A 25,932-nucleotide genomic window follows, 5' to 3' on the forward strand; every position below is an offset into this window, starting at 1 on the left:
AAACAGAAAGTCGGCCTCCATAATTGACTTTCCCGGCCCACACAAAATGATCCGGCGGGCCAGATTTGGCCCCCGGGCCGCCACTTTGACACCTGTGCCGTAGCCCATAGAAGATTACCTTCCTGAAAAGTATATCTTGAAACAAACAAATCCCCAAATAAACCCACACTAAAACCGAATTGCTTCCAATATTGTTTTTTCATGTCGGCCATGTTGTCCCGCAGGTTCCCTCGCTGATGATGGACAGCCAGTTTTCCGAATTCACCCCCGACATCACCCCTATCATGCTGGCCGCCCACACCAACAACTACGAAATCATCAAACTCCTGGTCCAGAGAAAGGTAACGACCATTCCGAAAAAAAAACCCAAGCAAAAGCGGCCATGTTTAATTCCCACCACGTCATTCCTGTTCCCATAGGTCACCATCCCCAGACCTCACCAGATCCGATGCGACTGCGTAGAATGCGTCTCCAGTTCAGAAGTACATTCTCCAACCAGAATCCAAAATCCCCCAAAAACCGAACCGAATGCTTAGACCAGGTTTTCATCTCGATCACAGGTGGACAGTCTCCGGCACTCCCGGTCTCGGCTAAACATCTACAAGGCTTTAGCGTCCCCCTCACTCATCGCCCTGTCCAGTGAAGACCCCATTTTGACGGCTTTCCGACTGGGTTGGGAACTGAAAGAACTCAGCAAGGTTTTTTGGGTTTTTTTCGTACTCGGTTTTTGGGTTCACGGTCTATTAACGTTACGCTAAAATCCACAGGTGGAGAACGAGTTCCGACAGGAGTACGAAGAACTGTCCCAACAGTGCAAACGTTTCGCCAAAGATCTTCTAGACCAGGCTAGGAGTTCTCGAGAACTGGAGACCATTCTTAACCACCGGGATAGCGACCAGAGTGAAGAATTGGACCCCCGACAATGCCACGATCTGGCCAAACTCAAACTGGCCATCAAATACCACCAAAAAGAGGTAAATTAAACTTCATTCACATTCGTAAAAGGACGAAAAAATGTATTTACCTTGAGATACAAGCTTGTAGGTCAATTTACTCATATCTCAAATCAAATGTTCCCATAGATAATAACTAAATTCAAATTAATTTGTTCCAAACAATGAAAAAAAAACAACAATAACAGGATATCACAATGGAAAAACATATTTTTATTGGCTGTATTTCGACCAAAACCTATGTACTGTTATTTGACTCCTAAATATATACACTGCCCCTAGTGGCTAGTCATATAGTGACTTGAATTTTCTCCATTTCATATTTATTTGTATTATTGCTCCTAAACTATAACCTTTTCATATATTTGGTGAATCCATAATAGTTGATCTAATCGTAAGTTAATTTAAAGTTTCGATTTTTTTTATTTTTTATTTGGTAAAAAGGTCGATGGTGTATTTTACGGACTATAAGTCGCAGATGAGAATACATCAAATTAGCCAAGGGATACATAATGGAGAGGAAAAAATATGAATAAGTCACACTAGAGTAAAAGTATAGCCTAAAAACTGGGTTTTGGTTGCCAGAGAGATATAAAAAATATGTATTTTCTTGCGTATAAGCCATACCGTTAAAAATTGCCTTAAAATCATTGAATTTTACAATTTCTCTCGTATAATACGTCCCCTGATTCACAATTTTCACCTCCATATCGACTATTAAAGAAGAACTTAGAAGAAGAATATACACAAATAAGGAATACCCGAATATAAGACGATTCAAGTTTGAAAAAAGACATTTGGAACACCAAATTCAATATTTATTCACAAAGTATTTTTATAAATGTAAACGAACCCATCTACAAATTGCTATAATTCCACATTCACTTTTGAGATATATGCCGCCATCTAGCTTTGAAAATAGGTATAACGTCTAGACCCCGAATATAAGACGAAAATTTTAGTTTTGGAACACCAAATTAATTTTATTACATAAATTAATGATTTTTTTCTGAAATAAATTATAAAACAATATATTTGATTGTGATATATATTATATATTCAAATCATGCAAAATCATATCATAATATCTGAACATTTAAATATGTAAACTAAGTTTGAGACACATTTGTAAATGAATGGCTTTTTTGTTTTTAAATGTAAATGAACCAATCAACTGTGATTAAAAAAAACAAAATTGCTTTAAATTCCGCATTTTTTAAAGATATCTGCCGCCATCTAGCTTTGAAAATAGGTATAACGTCCAGACCCCGAATATAAGACGACCCACACTTTTTCCAAATTTAAGTTTGTCAACACCAAATTCAATTTTTATGCACAAAATAACATTTTTCCTCTGAAACAAACGATACTAAACAATATATTTGAGAGAAATATATTCAAATCATGCAAAATCATATCTGACCATTAAAATAATTGATAAAAATAGCAATCCCATTTGTAAATAAATGCCTTTTTATTTTTAAATTTAAATGAACCAATCTATTTCAATAAAACCAACCAAATTCCTTTAAATTCCGCATTCACTTTAAAGATATCTGCCGCCATCTAGCATTGTAAATAGGTATAACATTTCGACCCCGAATATAAGACGACCAACACTTTTTCAATCTTATTTCAATGCAAAAAAAACACCGTCTTATATTCGGGCCAATCAACTATTTTTCTCAAAACAGCCATGTGATATGCCGTATCCATGACAACGGACAGCTCGTTAGCTCAGCTTAGTACTATGGCGTGAGGGCATTTCAGGAAGGTATATTACATCACGTCCCCGCCACCGTCTTTTATCTTTCTGCGCTTTTATTTCAACGCCTCGTTGTTTGGGGTCCGTTTTTTTTCCGCAAGGGTCTTTTTCCACATGGCGGAGGTCGCGCTAAGTGCCGCCATTCCGGGGCGCTTTATGCAATCCTGTGATTGTCTGTCATTGTGTAGCGTGGACACGTGGACACGTGGACATATTCAACGAAAAACGATGCGGAGGACGTTTCAAACACTCCACGCTTTTTGGTCCTAGTGTTCGTTAGTGTTTGCCAAAAGGGGTCGCCGGAGGGTCTTTTCCCACTGCCAGATTGATTGCATTAAAAATTTACTGTATTTACTCGCATATAAGCCGTATTTGTAACTAAAAAATGCAGTCAAAATGGTCATTTATTTCAAAATAGAGAAAAGATAAACAGATAAAATGCTAAGGCAAATGTATTTTGAAGTCTATAAACGTCTAAACTAGACCGCTATGGACATATTTCCTGGTTGTACTGGTCACATGACGTCCTTTTTTAATTTGTCTAAGTGCGATGATAATTCGTACATGGAAAATCCCCCTGAAAATACACAAATAAACAATGATGGAATTGATTAAAAAATGTGACGAATAAAATTGAGAAAATTTGGGTCACTAAAAAAGAAAAAATAGGGCGAATTTGTCAATTAATTACTGTATTTTCTCGCATATAAGCCGTATTTTTCAATCAAAAAAATTATGATTCCATCAAGGGTAAGGTTTATATTTGCACAAGATTTGCTATTCTGTTTTTCACCAGTAAATGTCGGTCAATTAACATTGACTATTTGTGGTTATTTTCTGTTTTGCAGTAAGAATACAACAGTGGATGAATTAATTTCTGATGATATTGACCTGAATAATGTGCTTTTGATTCATAAAATATCTTAAAAATACCACATGAAATGATTTTTTAAAAAGATTTTGCCTTTAAAGTTACACAGTTGTACTCCCTATTAAAACTATGAATATGGAGGTAAAAATTGTAAAACAGAGGGTGGCTTATACGTGAGATATCCTAACATTTTGTTAAATAAATTGTATTTTTATTTTTTACTCTTATTTTTAAGGATATGGCTTATACACAAAGGTGGTAAAAGGGGTAAATTATGGTATAAACAAAGTGTGGGTTACATTTTTGACCTGAATTTTATCATTCGATCTTCTCTTATTTTAAAACGCATAGAAAATGCAATCTAAAATGGCGCGGTTGTTTGGCACTTTAATTCCATCCAATCAATCTGGCCGCCCGTATGAGTTGTCTTTTATGTTTTGTTTGTATTTTGTTGTTTTGTTGTTCGCTTTGACAGATTTGTAGCTCACAATTTGTTTCCTTCTCGCTCTTGTCCTGATTTTTAATTCATGTCACCTGTTGATGGTGCATGGCGCCTTCTGTTGTGGCCAATCAGCCTCACATGGAACCTTTTGCGCTCACCAGCTGCACCTCATCTTGCATTTAATATCTGTATATATCCATATATGTATACATATAATACACGTATATTCACACACATACACACACTCACAGACATACGCACACTCACTCATATACACACAAATACACAGATATATACTCATGCAAATATACAGATATATACTCATGCAAATATAAGGTGCAAGGTGGGACCAAGAAAATGGCTTCGACTATGCACAAAGTACAGTGTGTAGTAGTATTATTCATGCTCTGTTTAAAACGAACGCTGCCATTTACCTTCAATAATTAAGGCACTCATGCGAATGAATGCAGTGGAGTGATAAACATCACTTCAAAGCTCGTAAAAAGACAAACGGATTCAGAATATTAGCTCCATCTAACTTTTCTTTTTCGCCTTGAGGTGAACAATTGAAGCCACGAAAATATAATGTGTAATAAATGTTTGGGTAAGCAATATTGATATGGATTAGTACTTGCGTGTGTATATACATGTGTATGTATGTGAATGTGTGTGTATTTGTGTGTGTATAGATACGTGTCTGTATGTATGTATATGTGTTTGTATATGTATGTGTATATTTGTGTGTATAGATACGTGTGTATGTATGTATATGTGTATGTATATGTATGTGTATATTTGTGTGTATAGATACGTGTGTATGTATGTATATGTGTATGTATGTGTATGTGTGTATATATGTGTAAATTTGCGTGTGTGTATACATGTGTATCTGTGTGCGTGAATGTGTGTATATATGCACAAGTATGTGTGTATTTGTGTGTGTATACATATATATATATATGTATATATATATATATATATATATATATATATATATATATATATATATATATATATACACACACAAATACACACATACTTATACAAATATACACATATATATATGCACACATTCACGCACACACAGATATATGCACACGTATACACACACGCAAATTTACACATATATACACACATATACATACATACACACGTATCTATACACACAAATATACACATACATACACATATACATACATACAGACATACAGATAAGTATGTGTGTATTTGTGTGTATATCTCTCTCTCTCTCTCTCTCTCTCTCTATATATATATATATATATATATATATATATATATATATATATATATATATATATATATATATATATATATATATATATATATATATATATATATATATATATATATATATATATATATATATATATATATATATATATATATATATATATATATATATATATATATATATATATATATATATATATATATATATATATATATATATATATATATATATATATATATATATATATATATATATATATATATATATATATATAATCTTGTATATGCAACAAATTTTGCCTTATAGCGCGCAAAATGCTTCCATTTCCTTATGTGAAGCCAACAGCTTCATAGAGAAATTTCAAATTAAAAGTTTTTCTACGATGATAAACTCAGCAGGTCATCAGAACTCTCCATTAAGAATGGACAAAAGGGACTTTGGTCCCACTGCAGCGAGCCAAGCGTCTCAATCGGTTCCTGAAAACAAAAAAACCTCTCTGAAGTGGCGGCATGGGTGCTTTTCTTAATTACATTTATTCAAAGAGAGACAAATGAGTCCGTCCTGCTCCATTTTGGTCCCCAGCAAAGTGCCTGCCAGGAATTTCATCTTCCCAAACTGGCAACGCAAGTCACTTCATTAACATACTGTTGCCATAACAACGGCAAACCCAACCAGTAGCGAGAGGAAAGTGGGGTCCCTTCGACCCGAGATTTGCTCCAGCACACGGGCTTAAGTTTGCAATCAGAGGTTCGACTACAAAAATAAAGCCACGCCCACTAGCAAACTGCTACTAAAAAAATACTGATGAAATATAATCATACAAATCATCAAAACTGGGACAAAATGAACGAAAATACAAACTTAAATGACAAACACCAAAACACGGGGTTTAAATACACAGACTTGGGTTGATGACAATCATAAGCATGGACTTAGCTGATAAAATATTATGAAATATAATCATACGAATCATGACAACTGGGTCAAAATGAACAAAAAAACAAACTTAAATGACAAACACCGAAACACGGGATTTAAATACACCGACTTGAGTTGATGACAATCACAAACTTGGACATAGTTATAAAAAAAATATGAAATATAATCATACAAATCATAAAAACTTGGTCAAAATGAACAAAAAAACAAACTTTAATGACGAACACCGAAACACGGGGTTTAAATACACAGACTTGGGTTGATGACAATCACAAGCTTGGACTTGGCTACTAAAAAAAATATGATGAAATCTAATCATACAAATTGTAAAAACTGTGAAAAAATGAACAAAAATACAAACTTAAATGACAAACACCGAAACACGGGGTTCAAATACACAGACTTGGGTTGATGACAATCACAAACTTGGACTTAGCTACTAAAAAAATGATAATGAATTATAATCATACAGATCATAATGAACAAAAATACAAACTTAAATGAAGAACACTGAAACACGGGGTTTAAATACATACACATAGACTTGGGTTGATGACAATCACAAACTTGGACTTAGTGACTAAAAAAATTATGAAATATAGTCATATAAATCATAAAAACATGCTCAAAATGAACAAAAAAAAAACAAACTTAAATGACAAACACCCAAACACAGGATTTAAATACACAGACTTGAGTTGATGACAATCACAAACTTGGACTTAGCTACTAAAAAATGATAATGAATTATTATCATATACACCATAAAACTGGGTCAAAATGAACAAAAAAACAAACTTAAAAGATGAACACCGAAACACGGGGTTTAAATACACAGACTTGGATTGATGACAATCACAAACTTGGACTTAGCTACTTAAATAATGATAATGAATTATAATCATACAGATCATTAAAAATGGGCCAAAACGAACAAAAAAACAAACTTAAATGACGAACACCGAAACACGAGGTTTAAATACACAGACTTGGGTTGATGACAATCACAAACTTGGACTTATCTACTAAAAAATGATGATGATATATAACATACAAATCATGAAAACTGTTTCAAAATGAACAAAAAAAACAAACTTAAATGACGAACACCGAAACACAGGGTTTAAATACACAGACTTGAGTTGATGACAATAACAAACTTGGACTTAGCCACTAAAAAAAATATGAAATACAGTCATACAAATCATAAAAACTGGGTCAAAATGAACAAAAAAAAAAAAAAACTTAAATAACAAACACCAAAACACGGGGTTTAAATACACAGACTTGAGTTGATGACAATCACAAACTTGGACTTATCAGGTATCTCTCCTCTATCCTTGCAGTTCGTGGCGCAACCCAACTGTCAACAGCTGTTAGCCACCCTCTGGTACGACGGCTTCCCAGGCTGGAGGCGGCGCCACTGGGTGGTCAAACTGGTCACCTGCTTCATCATCGGACTCCTCTTCCCCGTCTTGTCATTGGTACGAATTCATCCAGAACCAGATTGGCGAGTCCACTAACTCCTTGACCCAAATCTATTTTATTTTTTCCCGCGTTTAGATATATTTACTGGCTCCAAAAGGCGCCTTGGGCCGTTTCATCAAGAAGCCCTTCATTAAATTCATCTGTCACACGGCGTCCTACCTGACATTCCTCTTCTTGCTCCTTTTGGCGTCGCAACATATTGCCCGCACAAACCTACACATGCAGGGTCCGCCACCCACCATTGTGGAATGGATGATTCTACCGTGGGTGCTTGGTAAGTCCTCAAAACCACTTCAGGATCTTCCCATAAACCGAAAAACTAGTTTCTTGGATTCACATGATGGATACTTTTATCTTTTAGGGTTCATCTGGGCGGAGATTAAAGAAATGTGGGACGGGGGGTTCACCGAGTACATCCACGACTGGTGGAACCTGATGGATTTCGCCATGAACTCGCTCTACCTGGCAACCATTTCGCTGAAAATAGTGGCGTACGTTAAGGTAAGACGTATGATTTGGCGATTGTTATGACTCCCCCTAGTGGTAAGATGTACCAGGGAGTCGCAATTACCACAGCAGAAATATTCAGTCAATGAGGAGCTAGACACACGATAATTTCAAAATAAAAGTACGAATACAGGAAATGTAATGACGTTGGGGGATTTTCTAACCTAAAAAAAATCGTATATAGAAGCATTTATGGCTTTTCTCCGGGTAATACCACGCCCAAAAAAGATGCTAGGCTACCTCTTTTACCGATTTTAATTGTCCTGAGTTATGAGTATGAGCGTGTATGTTTTTTTGTTGTTGTCTGCTTGTACCCTGTGATTAGCAGACCAAACAAATCGGGGTGCTAGACCACATTGTTATCTATGTGAATTGTGGCTTTCTATTGGATAGAAAATTGCAGTTTGAAGACACACTTAGCAGACGCCAAGCCATCTGTAGCATCTGCGAACTACTGGTGGTGCCGGGTCACCCTCCCACACACCCATAAACGACATCACATATTACAGTAACATAGCAGCAGTTGGCGCATTTACATTTCACCGTTTAGTCTATGTTAACGCCCACTCGGAAAAAAATTAAAAATGGAGTCCGATGACATGAGGGTGTCATTTGTTGACTGTCCCGGTTTGTGTCTCGCAGTACAATTCGTCTCGGCCAAGGGAAGAGTGGGAGATGTGGCACCCGACGCTGATCGCCGAAGCTCTGTTCGCCATCGCTAACATCTTTAGCTCGCTGCGACTCATCTCGCTCTTCACAGCCAACTCGCACCTTGGACCATTGCAGATTTCGTTGGGGAGGATGTTGCTAGACATCCTCAAGTTTCTCTTTATCTACTGCTTGGTAAGCGCACAGATTAGAAATGGTGGCTCCATTATTAAATGGGTGCAGTCAGTGTGTAAATTTTTACAGTAATACCTCGATTATCGCGGTTCATGTGGACCAGACATGGCCGCGGCAAACAAAAAACTGCGAAGTAGGGTTACTCCTATTTACTATACATATATATATATATATATATATATATATATATATATGTATATATATATATATATATATATATATATATATATATATATATATATATATATATATATATATATATATATATATATATATATATATATATATATATATATATATACACACACATATATACATACATACATACATACATATATATATATATACATATATATGCATACATACATACATACATACATACATATATACATATATATGCATACATACATACATACATACATACATACATACATACATACATATATATGCATACATACATACATACATACATACATACATACATACATATATATGCATACATACATACATACATACATACATACATACATACATACATACATACATACATACATACATACATACATACATACATACATACATACATACATACATACATATGCATACATACATACATACATACATACATACATACATACATACATACATACATACATACATACATACATACATACATACATACATACATACATACATACATACATACATACATACATATGCATACATACATACATACATACATACATACATACATACATACATACATACATACATACATACATACATACATACATACATACATACATACATACATACATACATACATACATACATACATACATACATACATACATACATACATACATACATATGCATACATACATACATACATACATACATACATACATACATACATATGCATACATACATACATACATACATACATACATACATACATACATACATACATACATATATATACATATATGTATATATATATTTTTTTGTTTCATTTTTTCTAATTATTTTTTTTAAAGAGGGGTGACCCTACTTTTTTTAAAAAATAGGGTCACCCCTTTTTTAAAAAATGCAGATATTTTTCTATATAGGGGTGACCTTATTTCTTTTAAGTAGGGCCACCCCTATATATTTTTTTAATAGGGGTGACCCTACTTAATTTTGACTTTTTTTCTCTCTATTTTTTACAAAAAAATAAGCAGCATTTTTTAAAATATATATATATATATTATTTTTATAAATAGGGGGTGACCCTACTTATTTTTTGCTAAGTAGGATCACCCCTATTTAAAAATAATAATAAAATTAAAATATATATTTTTTAAATAGGGCTCACCCTAATTATTTTTTAAAAGTGGGGTCACCCCTATTTTAAAAACAAAACAATTAAGTAATGGTGACCCTACTTAAATTTTTTTTAGTAGGGTTACCCCTATTTTATGATGAGTTTCATAAATGAGTTCATTCAGCTTTTATTTCATTACTCCCAGTCACGGCTCGTTTTCTTCTGTGCAGGTTCTGCTAGCGTTCGCCAACGGCCTGAACCAATTATACTTCTACTACGAAACTACGGCGTCAGAAGAGCCAAACAACTGCAAAGGAATCCGTTGCGAACGTCAAAACAATGCCTTCTCAACGTGAGTGCTAACATTTACCGTATTGGCCCGAATATAAGACGACCCTGATTATAAGACGACCCCCTCAAACTCAATTTTGAACAAAAAAAAATAGAAATAAGTTTAGTGTAAGGTTAGATTACATTTATTTTTGAGTGTGTCTGCTTCGTAATCCAAGTTCATTTAAATTGGTTTATGTTATGTTACCAGCGTGTTGCCATGCAAAAAAGTCTAGTTTTAGTACTATTGAACATGTTTTAGTACTATTAAACCACTAGTAATTTGTTACTTTGTTAATAGATGGCGAATTACAGCACATAAAAAGTTTTTTTCAATCCAATATCCGTTTTTTGGTGTATTTTCAGAGGGTTGGAACAAATTCATTCATTTTTAGTTCATTTCTATGGCAAACATTCATATGAGTTACAAGTAAATCAACATACAAGCTCAGTCGCATTAAGCTCGTATCTCGAGGTACCACTATACCTTGAGATATGACCTTAATATGCAATAGGTTAGGTTAAAACTTAATTTCATCCCATATTCGGAAAAAAGCATATGTCAATTCAAAATCAATTCAAAAAGAGCTCGTATGTCAATTTACTCGTATCTCAAATCAATTTTTTCATAGAAATGTACTAAATACAAATTAATCTACGACTATGAGGCGCCCCGCATTATTAGGCGCACCCTCAATGAACGACATTTTTTTCCATATATAAGGCGCACTGTATTATAAGGCGCACTGTATTATAAGGTGCACTGTATATTTTGGAGGAAATTTAAGACTTGTATGTGCGCCTTATAGTGGTGAAAATACGGTAATTGCTATTGACTTCCAGGTATGAAGCACTCACTACTTTACAGTCACCTCTAGAGCCAGCCATTGTTGATGTTTTGGATTTTTTTTGTATAAAATCTTGCAGTGGGGGAGGAGCTATATGATGGAAGATTTTGTAAACCAAGATGGCATCTGCATATTTAACAGTAATGTTTCAGTTCAGGCGTTTTTTGTTTTTTTAATATCCGACAGTGGTGGTTTTTCGTTTTTCTGTTTTTTTTCCCATATATAAGGCGCACTGGATTATAAGGCGCACTGTCTATTTTGGAGAAAATTTAAGACTTTTAAGTGCGCCTTATAGTCGTGAAAATACGGTAATATGGCTTCTTACTTTTGAAATCTAAATCAACCGATTTACTATGATAAAACAACAACATAACAATAACTCCATTAACTGCATTTGCTTTAAAAATATCTGCCGCCATCTAGCATTGTGAATAGGTATCATGTCAAAACCCCGAATATAAACCAACCAACACTTTTTCAGTTTTATTTCAATGCAAAAAAACATCGTCTTATAATCAAACCAACACAGTAATCCAATTCCCATCACAGCTATACGTTTTGTTATTGTTTAGAACGCCATTTTTTTCACGCTACCGCCCTCGCGTCTCATCTGTCCATCACGCCGTCCCTCTCCCGCAAATTTGAATGTTTTGGCACCTTGTCTGCGTTGAGGAGGCGTGAAAACAACTGGCTCCGAAACATGGCGCCAGGATGATTGACAGAACCTTTGCCTGGCCAGGAAGTGTAAAAAAATTTAGGTGGGGGTGCCGAAGCAACATTGAAATGAAGAAATGACAGAGACTTGATCATCAATTTGCTGTGGATTCCATTTCGTAATGACAACATCACGTTGTCATGCTTCGCTGCCTTTTCTTCATTCCTTCCTCATTTATACTCGGTTGCAATCACATACAAAATAAATGTCGCTGTTAAATATTTTATGCAGCGCCAATATAAGCACCCGCGGGTCTTGCAAGACGCTGACAATTGTTGCTTCATCAAAGATTTAACATTCCGTTAAAGTGGCGGCAGGAATTGACAGAGATGGAGTGACATTATACCAAATTTCACAGAATGTTAAAATGTTTGTCTTCTCTTTTAATTTGAAGGGACTCAGAAAATATCATTTTTCAGGTAAATACATTGTTTTCACACTAGATTTATGGTGTTTTGTAATGGTTTCTGAGCTCGAGGTGATACTTATTCTCATTTCCTGTTTTAATGGTGTCTGAACCCAAATGCCTGGGGGTCTTTTAATATTGAGGGTCCAATGATGCATTTTTATGGTTCAGACATAGGCTTTATCATCAATAAGTAAATTATAAAGATGGATATCCGGAATTGCCACTTTTTATGGACTATAAGTGGACATCGTAAATATAGAGACAAGATACATAAGTATAGTCGACATAGATAAGTAGTCAACATGGATTAGTCAACATGGATTAGTCAACATGGATTAGTCAACATGGATAAGTAGTGTCCACACATGGATAAGTAGTGTCCATATATGGATAAGTAGTCAACATACATACATAGATAAGTAGTCAACATAGATAAGTAGTGGACATACATAAATAAGTAGTCAACATGGATAAGTAGTGGATATACATAAATGAGTAGTCAACATACATAGATTATTAGTCAACATACATAGATAGATAAGTAGTCAACATAGATAAGTAGTCAACATAGATAAGTAGTGAACATAGATAGATAAGTAGTCAACATAGATAACTAGTGAACATAGATAGAGAAGTAGTCAACATAGATAAGTAGTGAACATACATAAGTAGTGAACATACATAAGAAGTGGACATACATAAGTAGTGAACATACATAAGTAGTGAACATACATAAGTAGTGAACATACATAAGTAGTGAACATAAATAAGCAGGTCAAAGTCATAGATAAGCAGTTAACTTAGATAAGTGGTGAACATAGATAAGTTGTTGACATAGATAAGTAGTGAACATAGATAAGTAGTCAACATACATGGATAACTAGTTAACATACATGGAAAAGTAGTCAACATACATAGATAAGTAGTCAACATAGATAAGTGGTGGACCTACATCAATAAGTAGTAAACACAAAGTAATCAACATACATAGATAAGCATTCAACATGGATAAGTAGTCAACATATAAGGATAAGTAGTCAAAATATATGGATAATTAGTCAACATAGATAAGTAGTGAACATAGATAAGTAGTGAACATAGATAAGTAGTGAACGTAGATAAGTAGTCAACATACATAGATAGTCAACGTATATAAGTAGTCAACATAGATAAGTAGTCAACATAGATAAGTAGTGAACATAGATAAGTAGTGAACGTAGATAAGTAGTCAACATAGATAAGTAGTCAACATAGATAAGTAGTCAACATAGATAAGTAGTCAACATAGATAAGTAGTCAACATAGATAAGTAGTCAACATAGATAAGTAGTCAACATAGATAAGTAGTCAACATAGATAAGTAGTCAACATAGATAAGTAGTCAACATGCATAGAGAAGTAGTCAACATACATGGCTAAGTAGTCAACATACTTAGAAAAGTAGTCAACCTACATAGAAAAGTAGTCATCATACATAGATTAGTAGTCAATTAGTAGACGATTAGTAGTCATCGCACGTGAACCTCTCTATCTAAAGTCCCAAAAATCCAGTACTAATTTCCAGTGCATCTGCCAACAGACTTTTCGAGACTCTGCAGTCCCTCTTCTGGTCTATCTTCGGTCTTCTCAACCTCTACGTCACCAACGTGAAGGCCCGCCACGAATTCACCGAATTTGTAGGAGCCACCATGTTCGGGACATACAACGTGATCTCGTTAGTAGTCCTGCTCAACATGCTCATCGCTATGATGAACAACTCCTACCAGCTCATCGCCGTGAGTATATCCGGCACCCCTCGATGTATAAAGACCACCTATCCTCACTATCGTTTCCCCCATCAGGACCACGCTGACATCGAATGGAAGTTCGCCCGCACCAAGCTGTGGATGAGCTACTTTGACGAAGGTGGTACGCTACCGCCGCCATTCAACATCGTTCCTAGTCCCAAATCCATCTGGTACCTTCTCATGTGGCTTCACAATAAGCTATGCGGACCCGGACAACCCCCCGGGGAGGATTCGCATAAGTGCGAGAACCTGCGAGAGTTCACGGTAAGCCGAGGCTACCAATACCGATAAAGTCCTTCAACAGGGGGGAATTGAACGCAACGCTGTAAATAACACACACGCATGTTCACTTCATCTGAAGTCGACGGATTATATAAGACGAACAACCCACATAAGTTCACAGAGTACCGCAGAGATCCGATTGTACTGTGTTCCTGTGTTTCTAAATTCAAACCATGCATGCGCCTGATAAATGCCGCGGAGGCAAGATCTGTCAATGTGGGAAACAACAGCTCCTGATTTCCTCATTTTCTTTCCTCCCCTGCAGGAACGCCATGCCGACAGTTTGATTCAAAACCAGCATTACCAGGTACTGTCATACCTCTACTTATGAATTCCTTAACATTTCAGGTTACAATTTTTTAATGGAAATAGTTGATTCAAGTTACAAAATCCCCCAAACAGTAAATGCATTTTCTTACCCATTATTTTATTTTTAATTTCCCCTCATTAATTGACTAAAAACTACAAATACAACGTGGTATAGTGTTTCCTCGGTTATCGCGGTTAATGGGGACCGGGACTACCCACGATAAGTTAATTTCCGCGAAGTAGGGATTCCCCTTCAAAAATGCTTAATTTGAATTTAATTCCAAAATATATATATATATTTTATTTATTTTGTATTTTTTTCTTTTTAAAAAAAATAAATTTACCCCCCTGTATACAGTACACCAAATAGAATACGGGTAGAGAGAGTGAAATTCATGTTATAACAAAAAAAAACTGTAAAATATGTTGTTTCAATGTAATATTTGTATTTTTTTTTTAAATCCGCGAAGCTCTGAGTCCGCGGTAGCTGAACCGCGAAGTAGCGAGGGAACACTGTACATATTTTCACACACACACATAGGGCACACGTAAAAGTCCAAAATGTACTACAAAGTGGACGGCTTTTGGCTAAAACAGGCTCTTGGTGGATAAACCCAGGTAGTACGTCTTCCAGTATAACACTATTTCAGTGGCTAAAGGGCACATTTTCATATGCTTTATTTATTTTAATACATTAATAAATAATTTCCTTATAATTTTCTTAATTTTAATTGTTTTTTTCGCATCTTTCCTGCAAAACTGGGACACTTTGATCAATTTTAAAGGGTTTAGTTGGTAGTTGTGTGAGGACCATGGAACAAATGACAGAATTAACATATAAAGTACACCTCTACTTACATAATTTTCAATTAATTGCAATTATTTATTTGAATAAATCATTTCTTTAAAATTTTCTCTATTTTTTAATGTTTCTCACATCTTTTATACAAAATTTAAACCAATTTTAAAGGGTTTAGTTGGTAGTTGTGTGAGCACCATGGAACGAATTAGAGAATTTACATATAAAGTACACCTCGACTTACAAAATGTTAAATTATTTGCAATCATTTATTTTAAGACATTAATAAATTATTTCCTTATAATTTTCTGTCATTTTTATGTTTCTCACATTTATCATACAAAAATTAAACAAATTTTAAAGGGTTTAGTTGGTAGTTGTATGAACACCATGGAACAAATTAGATAATTTACATATAAAGGGCACCTCTACTTACAAAATTTTCAAATTACGAAAAAAGCGCTGGAACCAATTAATTTTGTAAGTAGAGGTACAACTGTACTTTACATGGGGCCAACCCTTAGGCAATGTAGGCGACTGCCTAGGGTGCAATTTAGTTGGGGGCGCACAAGAGCCATATTTATATATTTATATATATATTTTCATTTATACAGTGTTCCCTCGTAATTTCACGGTTAGCTTTTTTATCCTTAGTACATTGTGGATTTTCTCTACTATAAAAGTATAAAATATTTACTAGGCCCACAAAAAATGTATAATCAAGTAATTCCTTGAGATACGAGCTTAATGCGTTCCGGGATTTAGCTCTTATGTCAATTTATTCGTATCTTAAATATTTTTTTCCATAGACATCTACTATATACAAATTATTTGTTCTTACCCTCTGAAAAAAACACCCAAAAACTGGATATTACAATGGAAAAACATCTTTTTATTGGTTATAATTCGCCACCTACTCTATAATAAATAAGTATAATAGTAAATTAGTATAATAAATACTGGGTTTTGTTCGGATAATCCAGTTTCCTCCCACATACCAAAAGAATGCAGAATTGTATGGATGTGAAATGATATTATATCAAAGAAGACCTGTGTTTGGATTTTAGCATTTGATAAACAGAAATAATATATTGGCAGAGATGAGAGACAGCTCGCGGCGTCGTCCCGCTTGGCCCTCGCAGGTGTTCGCCGTGGGAGGAAGCCGGGCGAGCGCCCATTCTCTCCCACATTGTGGCAAATTCTAGCGAGATAGTTCACGTGAGGACGATTCAGGTGACACACGCTGTCAAACGTGACTACGGCTGCCTCCAGCCATGATTTACCGTATTTTCTCACATATAAGCCGTATTTGTCACTCGAAAGAATGATGATGCTTAGACTTGCTGTACCGTATTTTCACGACTATAAAGCGCACCACATTAGAAGGCGCACCCTCAATGAATTATATTTTTTCCATATATAAGGCGCACTGTATTATAAGGCGCACTGTATTATAAGGCGCACTGTCTATTTTGGAAAAAATTTAAGACTTTTAAGTGCGCCTTATAGTCGTGAAAATACGGTAATTGCTATTGACTTTAAGGTATGAAGGACTTACTACAGTCACTTCTAGAGCCAGCCATTGTTGATGTTTTGGTTTTTTTGTAAAAAATCAAGCAGTGGGGGAGGAGCTATATGATAGAAGATGTTGTAAACTAAGATGGCATCTGCATATTTAACAGTATTGTTTCAGTTCAGGGGTTTGTGTATTTTTAATATCCGACAGTGGTGGTTTTTTGTTTTCTGTTTTTTTCCATATATAAGGCGCACTGGATTATAAGGCGCACTGTCTATTTTGGAGAAAATGTAAGATTTTTAAGTGCGCCTTAAAGTCATGAAAATACGGTAATTGCTATTGACTTCCAGGTATGAAGCTAGACAGTCACCTCTAGAGCCAGCCATTGTTGATGTTTTTTTTTTTTGTATAAAATCTTGCAGTGGGGGAGGAGCTATACGATGGAAGATGTTGTAAACTAAGACGGCATCTGCATATTTAACAGTATTGTCTCAGTTCAGGCGTTTGTGTTTTTTTAATATCCGACAGTGGTGGTTTTTCGTTTTTTGGTTTTCTGTTTTTCCATATATAAGGCGCACTGGATTATATGGCGCACTGTCTATTTTGGAGAAAGACTTTTAAGTGCGCCTTATAGTCGTGAAAATACGGTACTGGTTTTTACCAGTAGATGTCGGCAAAGTAACATTTACTATTTGTTTGGTTATTTTCTGTTTTGCAGTAAGAAAACAACCATTATTGGATGAATTCATTCCTTATGTTATTGATCCTAATTAAATATATGAACACAAAGGGGGAATTTGTGAATCGGGGGGTGGCTTATACGCGAGAAATTTTAAAATCCAAAGATTTTAAGGCAAATTTAAGGATGTGGCTTATATGCAGGGGCGGCTTATATGCGAGTAAATCCGCGAATTTAGCGATGGTTTTCGGTGCCATAGAGTCATGCTAGATGGAAAAATACTTTTAAAAACGTACACAACAGTATAAATACAATATTCGTGTTTTTTCAAACTATATCTTACAAGATAATTGATAAAAAATCCTTTAAAATAACTTCGAAACTATAAAATAAGAGGATCTGATTAACCTAAAAGACTATTTTCTGATAAATATAATTTATTCAGTCATTCATTTGCAGATTTTTATGTCTGCTGTCATTAGGGCAATAATAAATAATAATAAATTCCATAAATTAATATTTGACCAAAACATTGTATAAATAGACTTTGTAACTAAAATATGAATGATTAAACATACTACCTAAAACAAATATAACTTGATGTGAGTTGGAAAACAAGATGTGATATATTTACTTGTGCCACCAGAGGGCGACAAATCGGAATGTGAAGTTTTTATTATCGAATTGAATCAAAATCACGCAGGAATCGAACACTAACACGGGTTTTTTTTAACAGGAAGTTATCCGGAGCCTGGTGAAGAGATATGTGGCCGCCATGATCCGCAGCGCCAAGACGGATGAGGGTCTGACGGAGGAGAATTTTAAGGTGGGCTTTTTGACGAGGGTCTGACCACACCAAGACTTTGAGCCTCTAATTTTTCAGTACCCTTACAATATATACCGTGACACCCTGACTCCTGATTGGCTGAGAATTTGAAAAACAGGGGACTACTGAAAAATATTTCCACAGGAAAAAAAATCAATAGTCCCCCGTTTTTCATGATGTGTGCTTTTGCGTTTTTGCGTTTTTTGCTGTTTTGCATTTTTTGCGTTTTTTTGCTGTTTTTGCGTTCTTTTGCGTTTTTTTGTGTTTTTTGCATATTTTTGTGTTTTTTCGCGTTTTTTGTCAGGTTTTTTTGGCGTTTTTTGCAGTTTTTGCATTAGACCCCGAAAGGTGGGAGAATACCGCGTTTCTGCGGTACACAGCGAAAAATGCGGGAGTACGGAAAAGTGTTTCTACAGTAATCCCGCATTTTTCGCCGTGTACCGCAGAAACGCGTGGTCTAATGCAAAAACTGCAAAAAAACACAAAAAAACGCAAAAAACGCATAAAAACCCGCCAAAAAAACGCAAAAATGCAAAAGAACGCAAAAAAAAAAACGCAATACAGCAAAAAATGCAAAATATAAAACACAAAACAGCAAAAAACGCCAAAGCACACATTAAAAAAACGAGGGACTATTGAATTTTTTTTCTTAGTGCACCGCAAAAAAACGCAAAACACGAAAAACTGGTACAATACTATAAAAAAAAATATTTCCACATACTGCAAAAACCGCAAAACATGAAAAACTGGGAGGATACTGTAAAAATAATTTTGCATTTTTTACCACAAAACCACGAAAAACCAGTTATCACCATTCCGTTTTACTGCCCTGTCCCCATTTAGGAGCTAAAACAGGACATCTCCAGTTTCCGCTACGAAGTCCTGGACCTCCTGGGCAACCGTCGTCCCCCCCGCCGCCACTACTCATCATCCGGCGAAGCGTCACGTGACGACGGCGGCGTGACGTCAGAAGACGACAGCGAGCCCAGCGAAGCCTCCCAGAGAGCAAAAGGCGTGTCTTTCACCGTCCCGCTGGAGGAGGACGACCGCCGGGCCACACCTACTCTGGGCGTATCCGCCTTGGTACGCTCCATTTCCGGGTTGAACCCAGTCGAATCCGAAGGCGTGGCCTCTGGGGAGGAAGGGGAAGAAAAACCAAAGAGTAACGGCTTGAAAACCGCAATTGTCCCGCCCCCAGACCCCGCCCCCACGCCGTCCCCGTCGTCCTTTACCTCCTCGTTGTCTGCCTCGCTAGCCCGCACTAAAAACCGCTTCCAGCGCCTCCCGACGTCCAAAACGGACTCCTTCAAGCGCCTATCCTTCCTCTTCTCTCGTGCCAAGCGCTCGCCCCTCCCCCTTCAAGCCCCGCCCTCCTACACCATCTCCGACGGGCTCCTCCTCCCACGGGGAAGCCACTCGGACTTGGGTTTGGGTCACGTGAGCCGTAGCGAGACCCATCTCCACCGGGTGGGACGTTCGACGGACGGCGTGGGTTCCTCGTTCTCCCCACGGCGAACAAACGGACGTGACGCGCTCCTGGCGTTGCCCCCGCCCCCTCCTTGTCCCTGTCAATCACTCCACTGCGCGTCCAACATGTCCGAATCCAGTGCGCGTCTCCTGGATTCCAGTGAGGATGTTTTTCAAGGCGCAGGATTGGACACCCCAGCAGGTGCGGGTGGGGTGGTGATGACCATGGGTGGGTGGGTGGGGCCTTGCGTTGACGTCGTTGAGGACACCTGCGAGGTAGTCGAGGACTCGGTCAGTACGCAACTATAGAAGCGGCTCGACGTTTGAAAGGAACGGGGTTCGAATCCGGGATGCCTCATTTTAAGCCAAAATCTTGGGTTTTTTTTGGGTGGGGGGGAGGGGCAAATGGCAAAACACTGTGTTTACATTTCCAGAACACCTGCATGCACGCACCCTCGTCATGCACGTTAATTGTTGACATACCACATCTGGAATGTACAGTACTCATTAACGTTCAATTCTGTGTTCCATATCGCTAATGTACGCCATATTTAATAGAATTTGACTGTATTTTCTCGCATATAAGCCGCATTTGTAACTAAAATAGATATGCGAGAAAATATGGTAGTTTAGGTTTTTTTTAAAGGTTTTTGGGGCACTTTGATGATGGGTGATTTAACGTATTTGATGGACTATAAGTCGCAATGGAGTATAAGTGGCATTTTTGCGGGGTAGTTTTTATTTTTTTCAGGAAACTGAAATATGGTACAACAGACAAAATTATACATATTACATGCAAATTTTTAACATTTTTTATAACTATATGCTAAAAAAACTAAAGCTGTTGGGAGAAAGTATTTTTTTTAAAACGTACATAATTAGTCAATTATTAGTTGATTCTGGTGTGTTGGAGGATACCCACTTGGAAACCAGACCATAATAATGAGGACTAAAATATCCAAAACATCTTTAATCCTCTCCCACCATTTTGGTCCAAACGCCGCCATTTTGGTGCAAACAAATACCGAAAAATTCCAATTCCCGCCAAGCACTAATGCGGCGACCAATCCAACTTGCTAAATCCCTCTCATCAAAGTCACATGGGGCCCTCAATGATGTCCTGCCAAACTTCCGCGTCCACGTCGAAACCGCGCGTGCTAGCTACAATAACCTGACAGTTAGCCCATTGGCCCGTCGGCCATCTTTGTTTTCGTCTTTTGCAATAACACGGCTTCGTAACGAGGAAATAGCTTTCTCAATCAACCAGCATTTTTTCGGGGGATGTTTTTGGACAACGTTGATGTCAATGAGGCGGCCATTTTTCCCTTTAAACATTCAAAATGGCTGCCCTTTCCCTGGGAGACACTGGAAATGAAACACAACACAACGGAACTCCCGGATTTTTCGTCAAGGCCACGGAAAACGACATTCTACGCCAATAACGCTTATATTAATAATAATAATTACACTAATAATATAAAGGACTATTCTGGTTTGTCCTTTTTTTTTTTAGTTGTCTCCACGTCCCGTTCTTCCTTGACTTTGTCCCATACTAAATCCACCTGGACTTGGACATGAAGCCAGTGGGAAGTTTTTTCCCCCATTTTTATTTTTATTAATTTTTTTTTCATCGCTGGCGACCAATCAAAAAAAAGGCTTTGGATCAAGTTACTCTTAATTAGTCTTTTTGCACCAGCAGCATGGGCAAGCCAAGTTATGCATGTTTAATCATGTTATGACACATTTTCTAACAAAAAAAATGCAAATATCGTATTTTCTCGCATATAAGCCGTATTTGTAACTTTAAAAAAAAATGACTGAATCAAGTGGTACGGCTTATATGCGCACAAGACTTGCTATACTCATTTTTCACCAGTAGATGTCAGCAAAGTAACATTTACTATTTGTTGGTTATTTTCTGTTTTGCAGTAGGAAAACAACCGTTATTGGATGAATTACTAACTTCCTTATGATATTTACCCAAATAATGTGCTTTTGATTCATACAGTATCTCAGAAATGCCATGTGCGATGATTTTTATTAAGATTTTCCCTTCAAGGTAACACATTTGTACTCCCTATTAAAACCATGAACACGGAGGTGAAAACTGTGAATCAGGGGGGCGGGGCTTATACGCGAGAGATTGTAAAATTCAATGATTTTAAGGCAATTTGCGTCTTATATGCAAGTAGTGGAGTGGTGCCTTGACCAATGGGTGAAAAGGGAAGTTGTAACTTCCACTTGACTGTCAAAATAATTTTAAAAAAGGAGAATTACACAAATTTGTAAAAAAAATGGTGTCCCAGTTTGGATTAATGGTTGACAGGCTAAATATTAGCATCATGTAGAGATACTATAGTGCTTAATCTAAATATTTTCATAACAAAACAGTTTACCAACATAATACAAACATCCCCAATGTGTTCTTTATCCTCTGCAAAGAACACTTATTGCATTAAAGTCAGGTTTAATACAATATTAGCCCCTCCCAGTCAAAATTGGACATCTAGCGGCATCAAGGGCAGTAAAATATGAGCATACAAAGCAAATTTAGTGAATTAGACGTTATTTTTTGGGCTATTTCGAGCTTTCTCGTTGGTTTAGGGGAATTTCCACTTTCCCATTAACTCATTGGCTGCCATTAAAGTTGCAGAAATCATCAAATTCTAATTTTACAGCACCCATATTAAAAAAATAAAAAAATAAAAGCATTTAATTCTCTTTGAATGAGCTACAAAGTCAAGTAGAACACCCCCACGGACCGGATTGGACCATCTAGCAGGCCATTTCCGGCCCACGGACCGTATGTTTAACAACTCAAATTTAGATTCAATTGTTTTAAAAAAAATCAACCCATATTTATTCGTTGTTTTACTCCAAAAATCAATATATATGTATTATATACTTGTATCTCAAGGCACCACTCTCAAAGCTTAATTCATAAGAACTCCATCTGAATATAAAAGAGTGATTTGCTGCCCTCTTGCGGCATTTATAGGTAATCATATCTTTTTAGAGGGGATATTTTGCTCGGCAAATTATGTTAGGTAGTTCATCATTCAAAACAATGGATTCTGGAGACCCAAAATGACGGACCCGTAACCATGACGACTGGTCAATTCAGCCGGACACTGCTGAGGTGAGCCTCTGTTGCTATGGAGACCAGTTTGTGTGTTGACGCCAGGGTGAGTTTAGGTTGATGACCAATCACACACACACACACACACTGGAAAATCCATCATTTTAATGCGTTAATATTGGTAATGGTTGCCAGATTCGGTGGTGTGCGTGCGCATGCGTTCTAGGAGAAGGGAGAAGGGCCCGCACGTGTGTTTGTGTGAATAAAACATGACATTTCTCCCGTGAGAAACACTGCTGTCAAAGTGTGTGTGTGTGATCGTAAATTTAAATCCTCAATCATATTTCTCTCAACTAAATCATTAAATATTTAGCTAATTCCAAAGACCAGTGATTGGAAGTGACAAAATAAAACTCGGAGGGAGCTCTTTTATTTTGTTACTTCCGGTCACTGGTCGATTGAATTAGCCTAGAACTTTCATTAAAAGTCATTAAAAATGTTTGATTACATTGTGTTGTTCCACTTCAAAATCACCAATGCTATGTAGGATTATGCCATGTAGAATTATGCCACATAGCATTATGCTATGTAGCTTTATGCTATGTAGCATTATGCTATGTAGCATTATGCTATGTGGCATTATGCAATGTAGCTTTATGCTATGTAGCATTATGCTATGTATGATTATGCTGTGTAGCATTACTCTTGTTACATTATGCTATATAACATTATGCTATATAGCATTATGCTATGTAGCATTATGCTACGTAGCATTATGCTATGTAGCAATATGCTATGTAGCATTATGCTATGTAGCATTATGCTATGTAGCATTATGCTATATAGCATTATGCTATGTAGCATTATGCTATGTAGCATTATGCTATGTAGCATTATGCCATGTAGCTTTATGCTATGTAGCTTTATAATATGTAGCATTATGCTATGTAGCATTATGCTATGTAACATTATGCTATGTAGCATTATGCTATATATGATTATGCTATGTAGCATTACTCTTGTTACATTATGCTATATAACATTATGCTATATAGCATTATGCTATGTAGCATTATGCTATGTAGTATTATGCTATGTAGCTTTATGCTATATAGCATTATGTTATGTAGCTTTATGCTATGTAGCATTATGCCATATAGCATTATGCTATGTAGCATAATGCCATGTAGCTTTATGCTATGTAGCTTTATAATATGTAGCATTATGCTATGTAGCATTATGCTATGTAACATTATGCAATGTAGCTTTATGCTATGTAGCATTATCCTATGTATGATTATGCTATGTAGCATTACTCTTGTTACATTATGCTATAGAACATTATGCTATGTAGCATTATGCTATGTAGCATTATGCTACGTAGCATCATGCTACGTAGCATTACGCTATGTAGCTTTATGCTATGTAGCATTATGCTATATAGCATTATGCTATGTAGCATTATGCCATGTAGCTTTATGCTATGTAGCTTTATAATATGTAGCATTATGCTATGTAGCATTATGCTATGTAGCATTATGCTATGTAGCATTATGCTATGTAACATTATGCTATGTAGCATTATGCTATGTATGATTATGCTATGTAGCATTACTCTCGTTACATTATGCTATATAGCATTATGCTGTGTAGCATTATGCTATTTAGCTTTATGCTATGTAGCATTATGCTATGTAGCATTATGCTATGTAGCATTACTCTTGTTACATTATGCTATATAGCATTATGCTATGTAGCATTATGCTATGTAGCATTACTCTTGTTACATTATACTATATAGCATTATGCTATGTAGCATTACTCTTGTTACATTATGCTATGTAGTATTGCTCTTGTTACATTATGCAATATATATAGCATTATGCTATGTAGCATTACTCTTGTTACATAATGCGATTTATCATTATGTTGACTAGCATTTCTCGTTTAACATTATGCTATATTACATTACTCTTGTAGCATTATGCTATATGGCATTACTCTCATAGCATTACTCTCGTAGCATTATGCTAAATCGCATTACTCTCATAGCATTATGCTAAATCGCATTACTCTCGTAGCATTATGGTATGTGGAATTAATCTTGTAGCATTATGGTATGTTGCATTACTCTTGTTTTGTAAACTAATGAATGTCGCGCAACTGTTGAAAGCTTTTTTCCTCTTTTTTGATACACGTATGTGATAATTGTACGGTACAAGAACTAGAAGGACGTGAGGCTTTTTTCCACACAAAGCGCTTGTGTGGGCCGCCGTGCTGAATTGGAAGCAGTGATCATCTTTTATCTCGCTTTCATTGAACGGCCCTCCACCAACTCAATGTCAGCTTGTGCTATGAGACACAAAAACATCTCCCAGTGGGTTGTCCTTTTTGGTTGGACGCTATCAAATTGCTGAAAAAATGCCACACGTGTCTCCCGAGTGGCAAAAAATGACAAATCAAACAAAAAATGTTTTTTGGAGGGAGTTTTTAGGTGATTGTGTTTTTATAGCAGAGAGTCGA

The 25,932-nt window shown here is 36.2% G+C and overlaps 1 protein-coding gene across 1 annotated transcript in view; it reads left to right on the plus strand.

Moving 5' to 3' along the window:
- The window catches only part of LOC144213945 (short transient receptor potential channel 5-like), a 45,119-nt gene extending 24,185 nt beyond the window's left edge, over positions 1 to 20,934 (plus strand). The window contains exons 9-22 of the mRNA XM_077742669.1: positions 225 to 341; positions 420 to 482; positions 561 to 698; positions 768 to 974; positions 7,569 to 7,706; positions 7,786 to 7,984; positions 8,072 to 8,211; positions 8,860 to 9,060; positions 10,594 to 10,715; positions 14,245 to 14,440; positions 14,507 to 14,716; positions 15,000 to 15,041; positions 18,774 to 18,863; positions 19,707 to 20,934. Of these exons, the coding sequence (XP_077598795.1) occupies positions 225 to 341; positions 420 to 482; positions 561 to 698; positions 768 to 974; positions 7,569 to 7,706; positions 7,786 to 7,984; positions 8,072 to 8,211; positions 8,860 to 9,060; positions 10,594 to 10,715; positions 14,245 to 14,440; positions 14,507 to 14,716; positions 15,000 to 15,041; positions 18,774 to 18,863; positions 19,707 to 20,639 (2,796 nt within the window). The 3' untranslated portion in view covers positions 20,640 to 20,934. The remainder of the gene's footprint in view (positions 1 to 224; positions 342 to 419; positions 483 to 560; positions 699 to 767; positions 975 to 7,568; positions 7,707 to 7,785; positions 7,985 to 8,071; positions 8,212 to 8,859; positions 9,061 to 10,593; positions 10,716 to 14,244; positions 14,441 to 14,506; positions 14,717 to 14,999; positions 15,042 to 18,773; positions 18,864 to 19,706) is intronic.
- The last annotated feature ends 4,998 nt before the right edge of the window (positions 20,935 to 25,932 follow it).

The sequence above is a fragment of the Stigmatopora nigra genome, chromosome 20, assembly GCF_051989575.1.
Source record: "Stigmatopora nigra isolate UIUO_SnigA chromosome 20, RoL_Snig_1.1, whole genome shotgun sequence".
In the NCBI taxonomy this organism is placed as follows: domain Eukaryota; kingdom Metazoa; phylum Chordata; class Actinopteri; order Syngnathiformes; family Syngnathidae; genus Stigmatopora; species Stigmatopora nigra.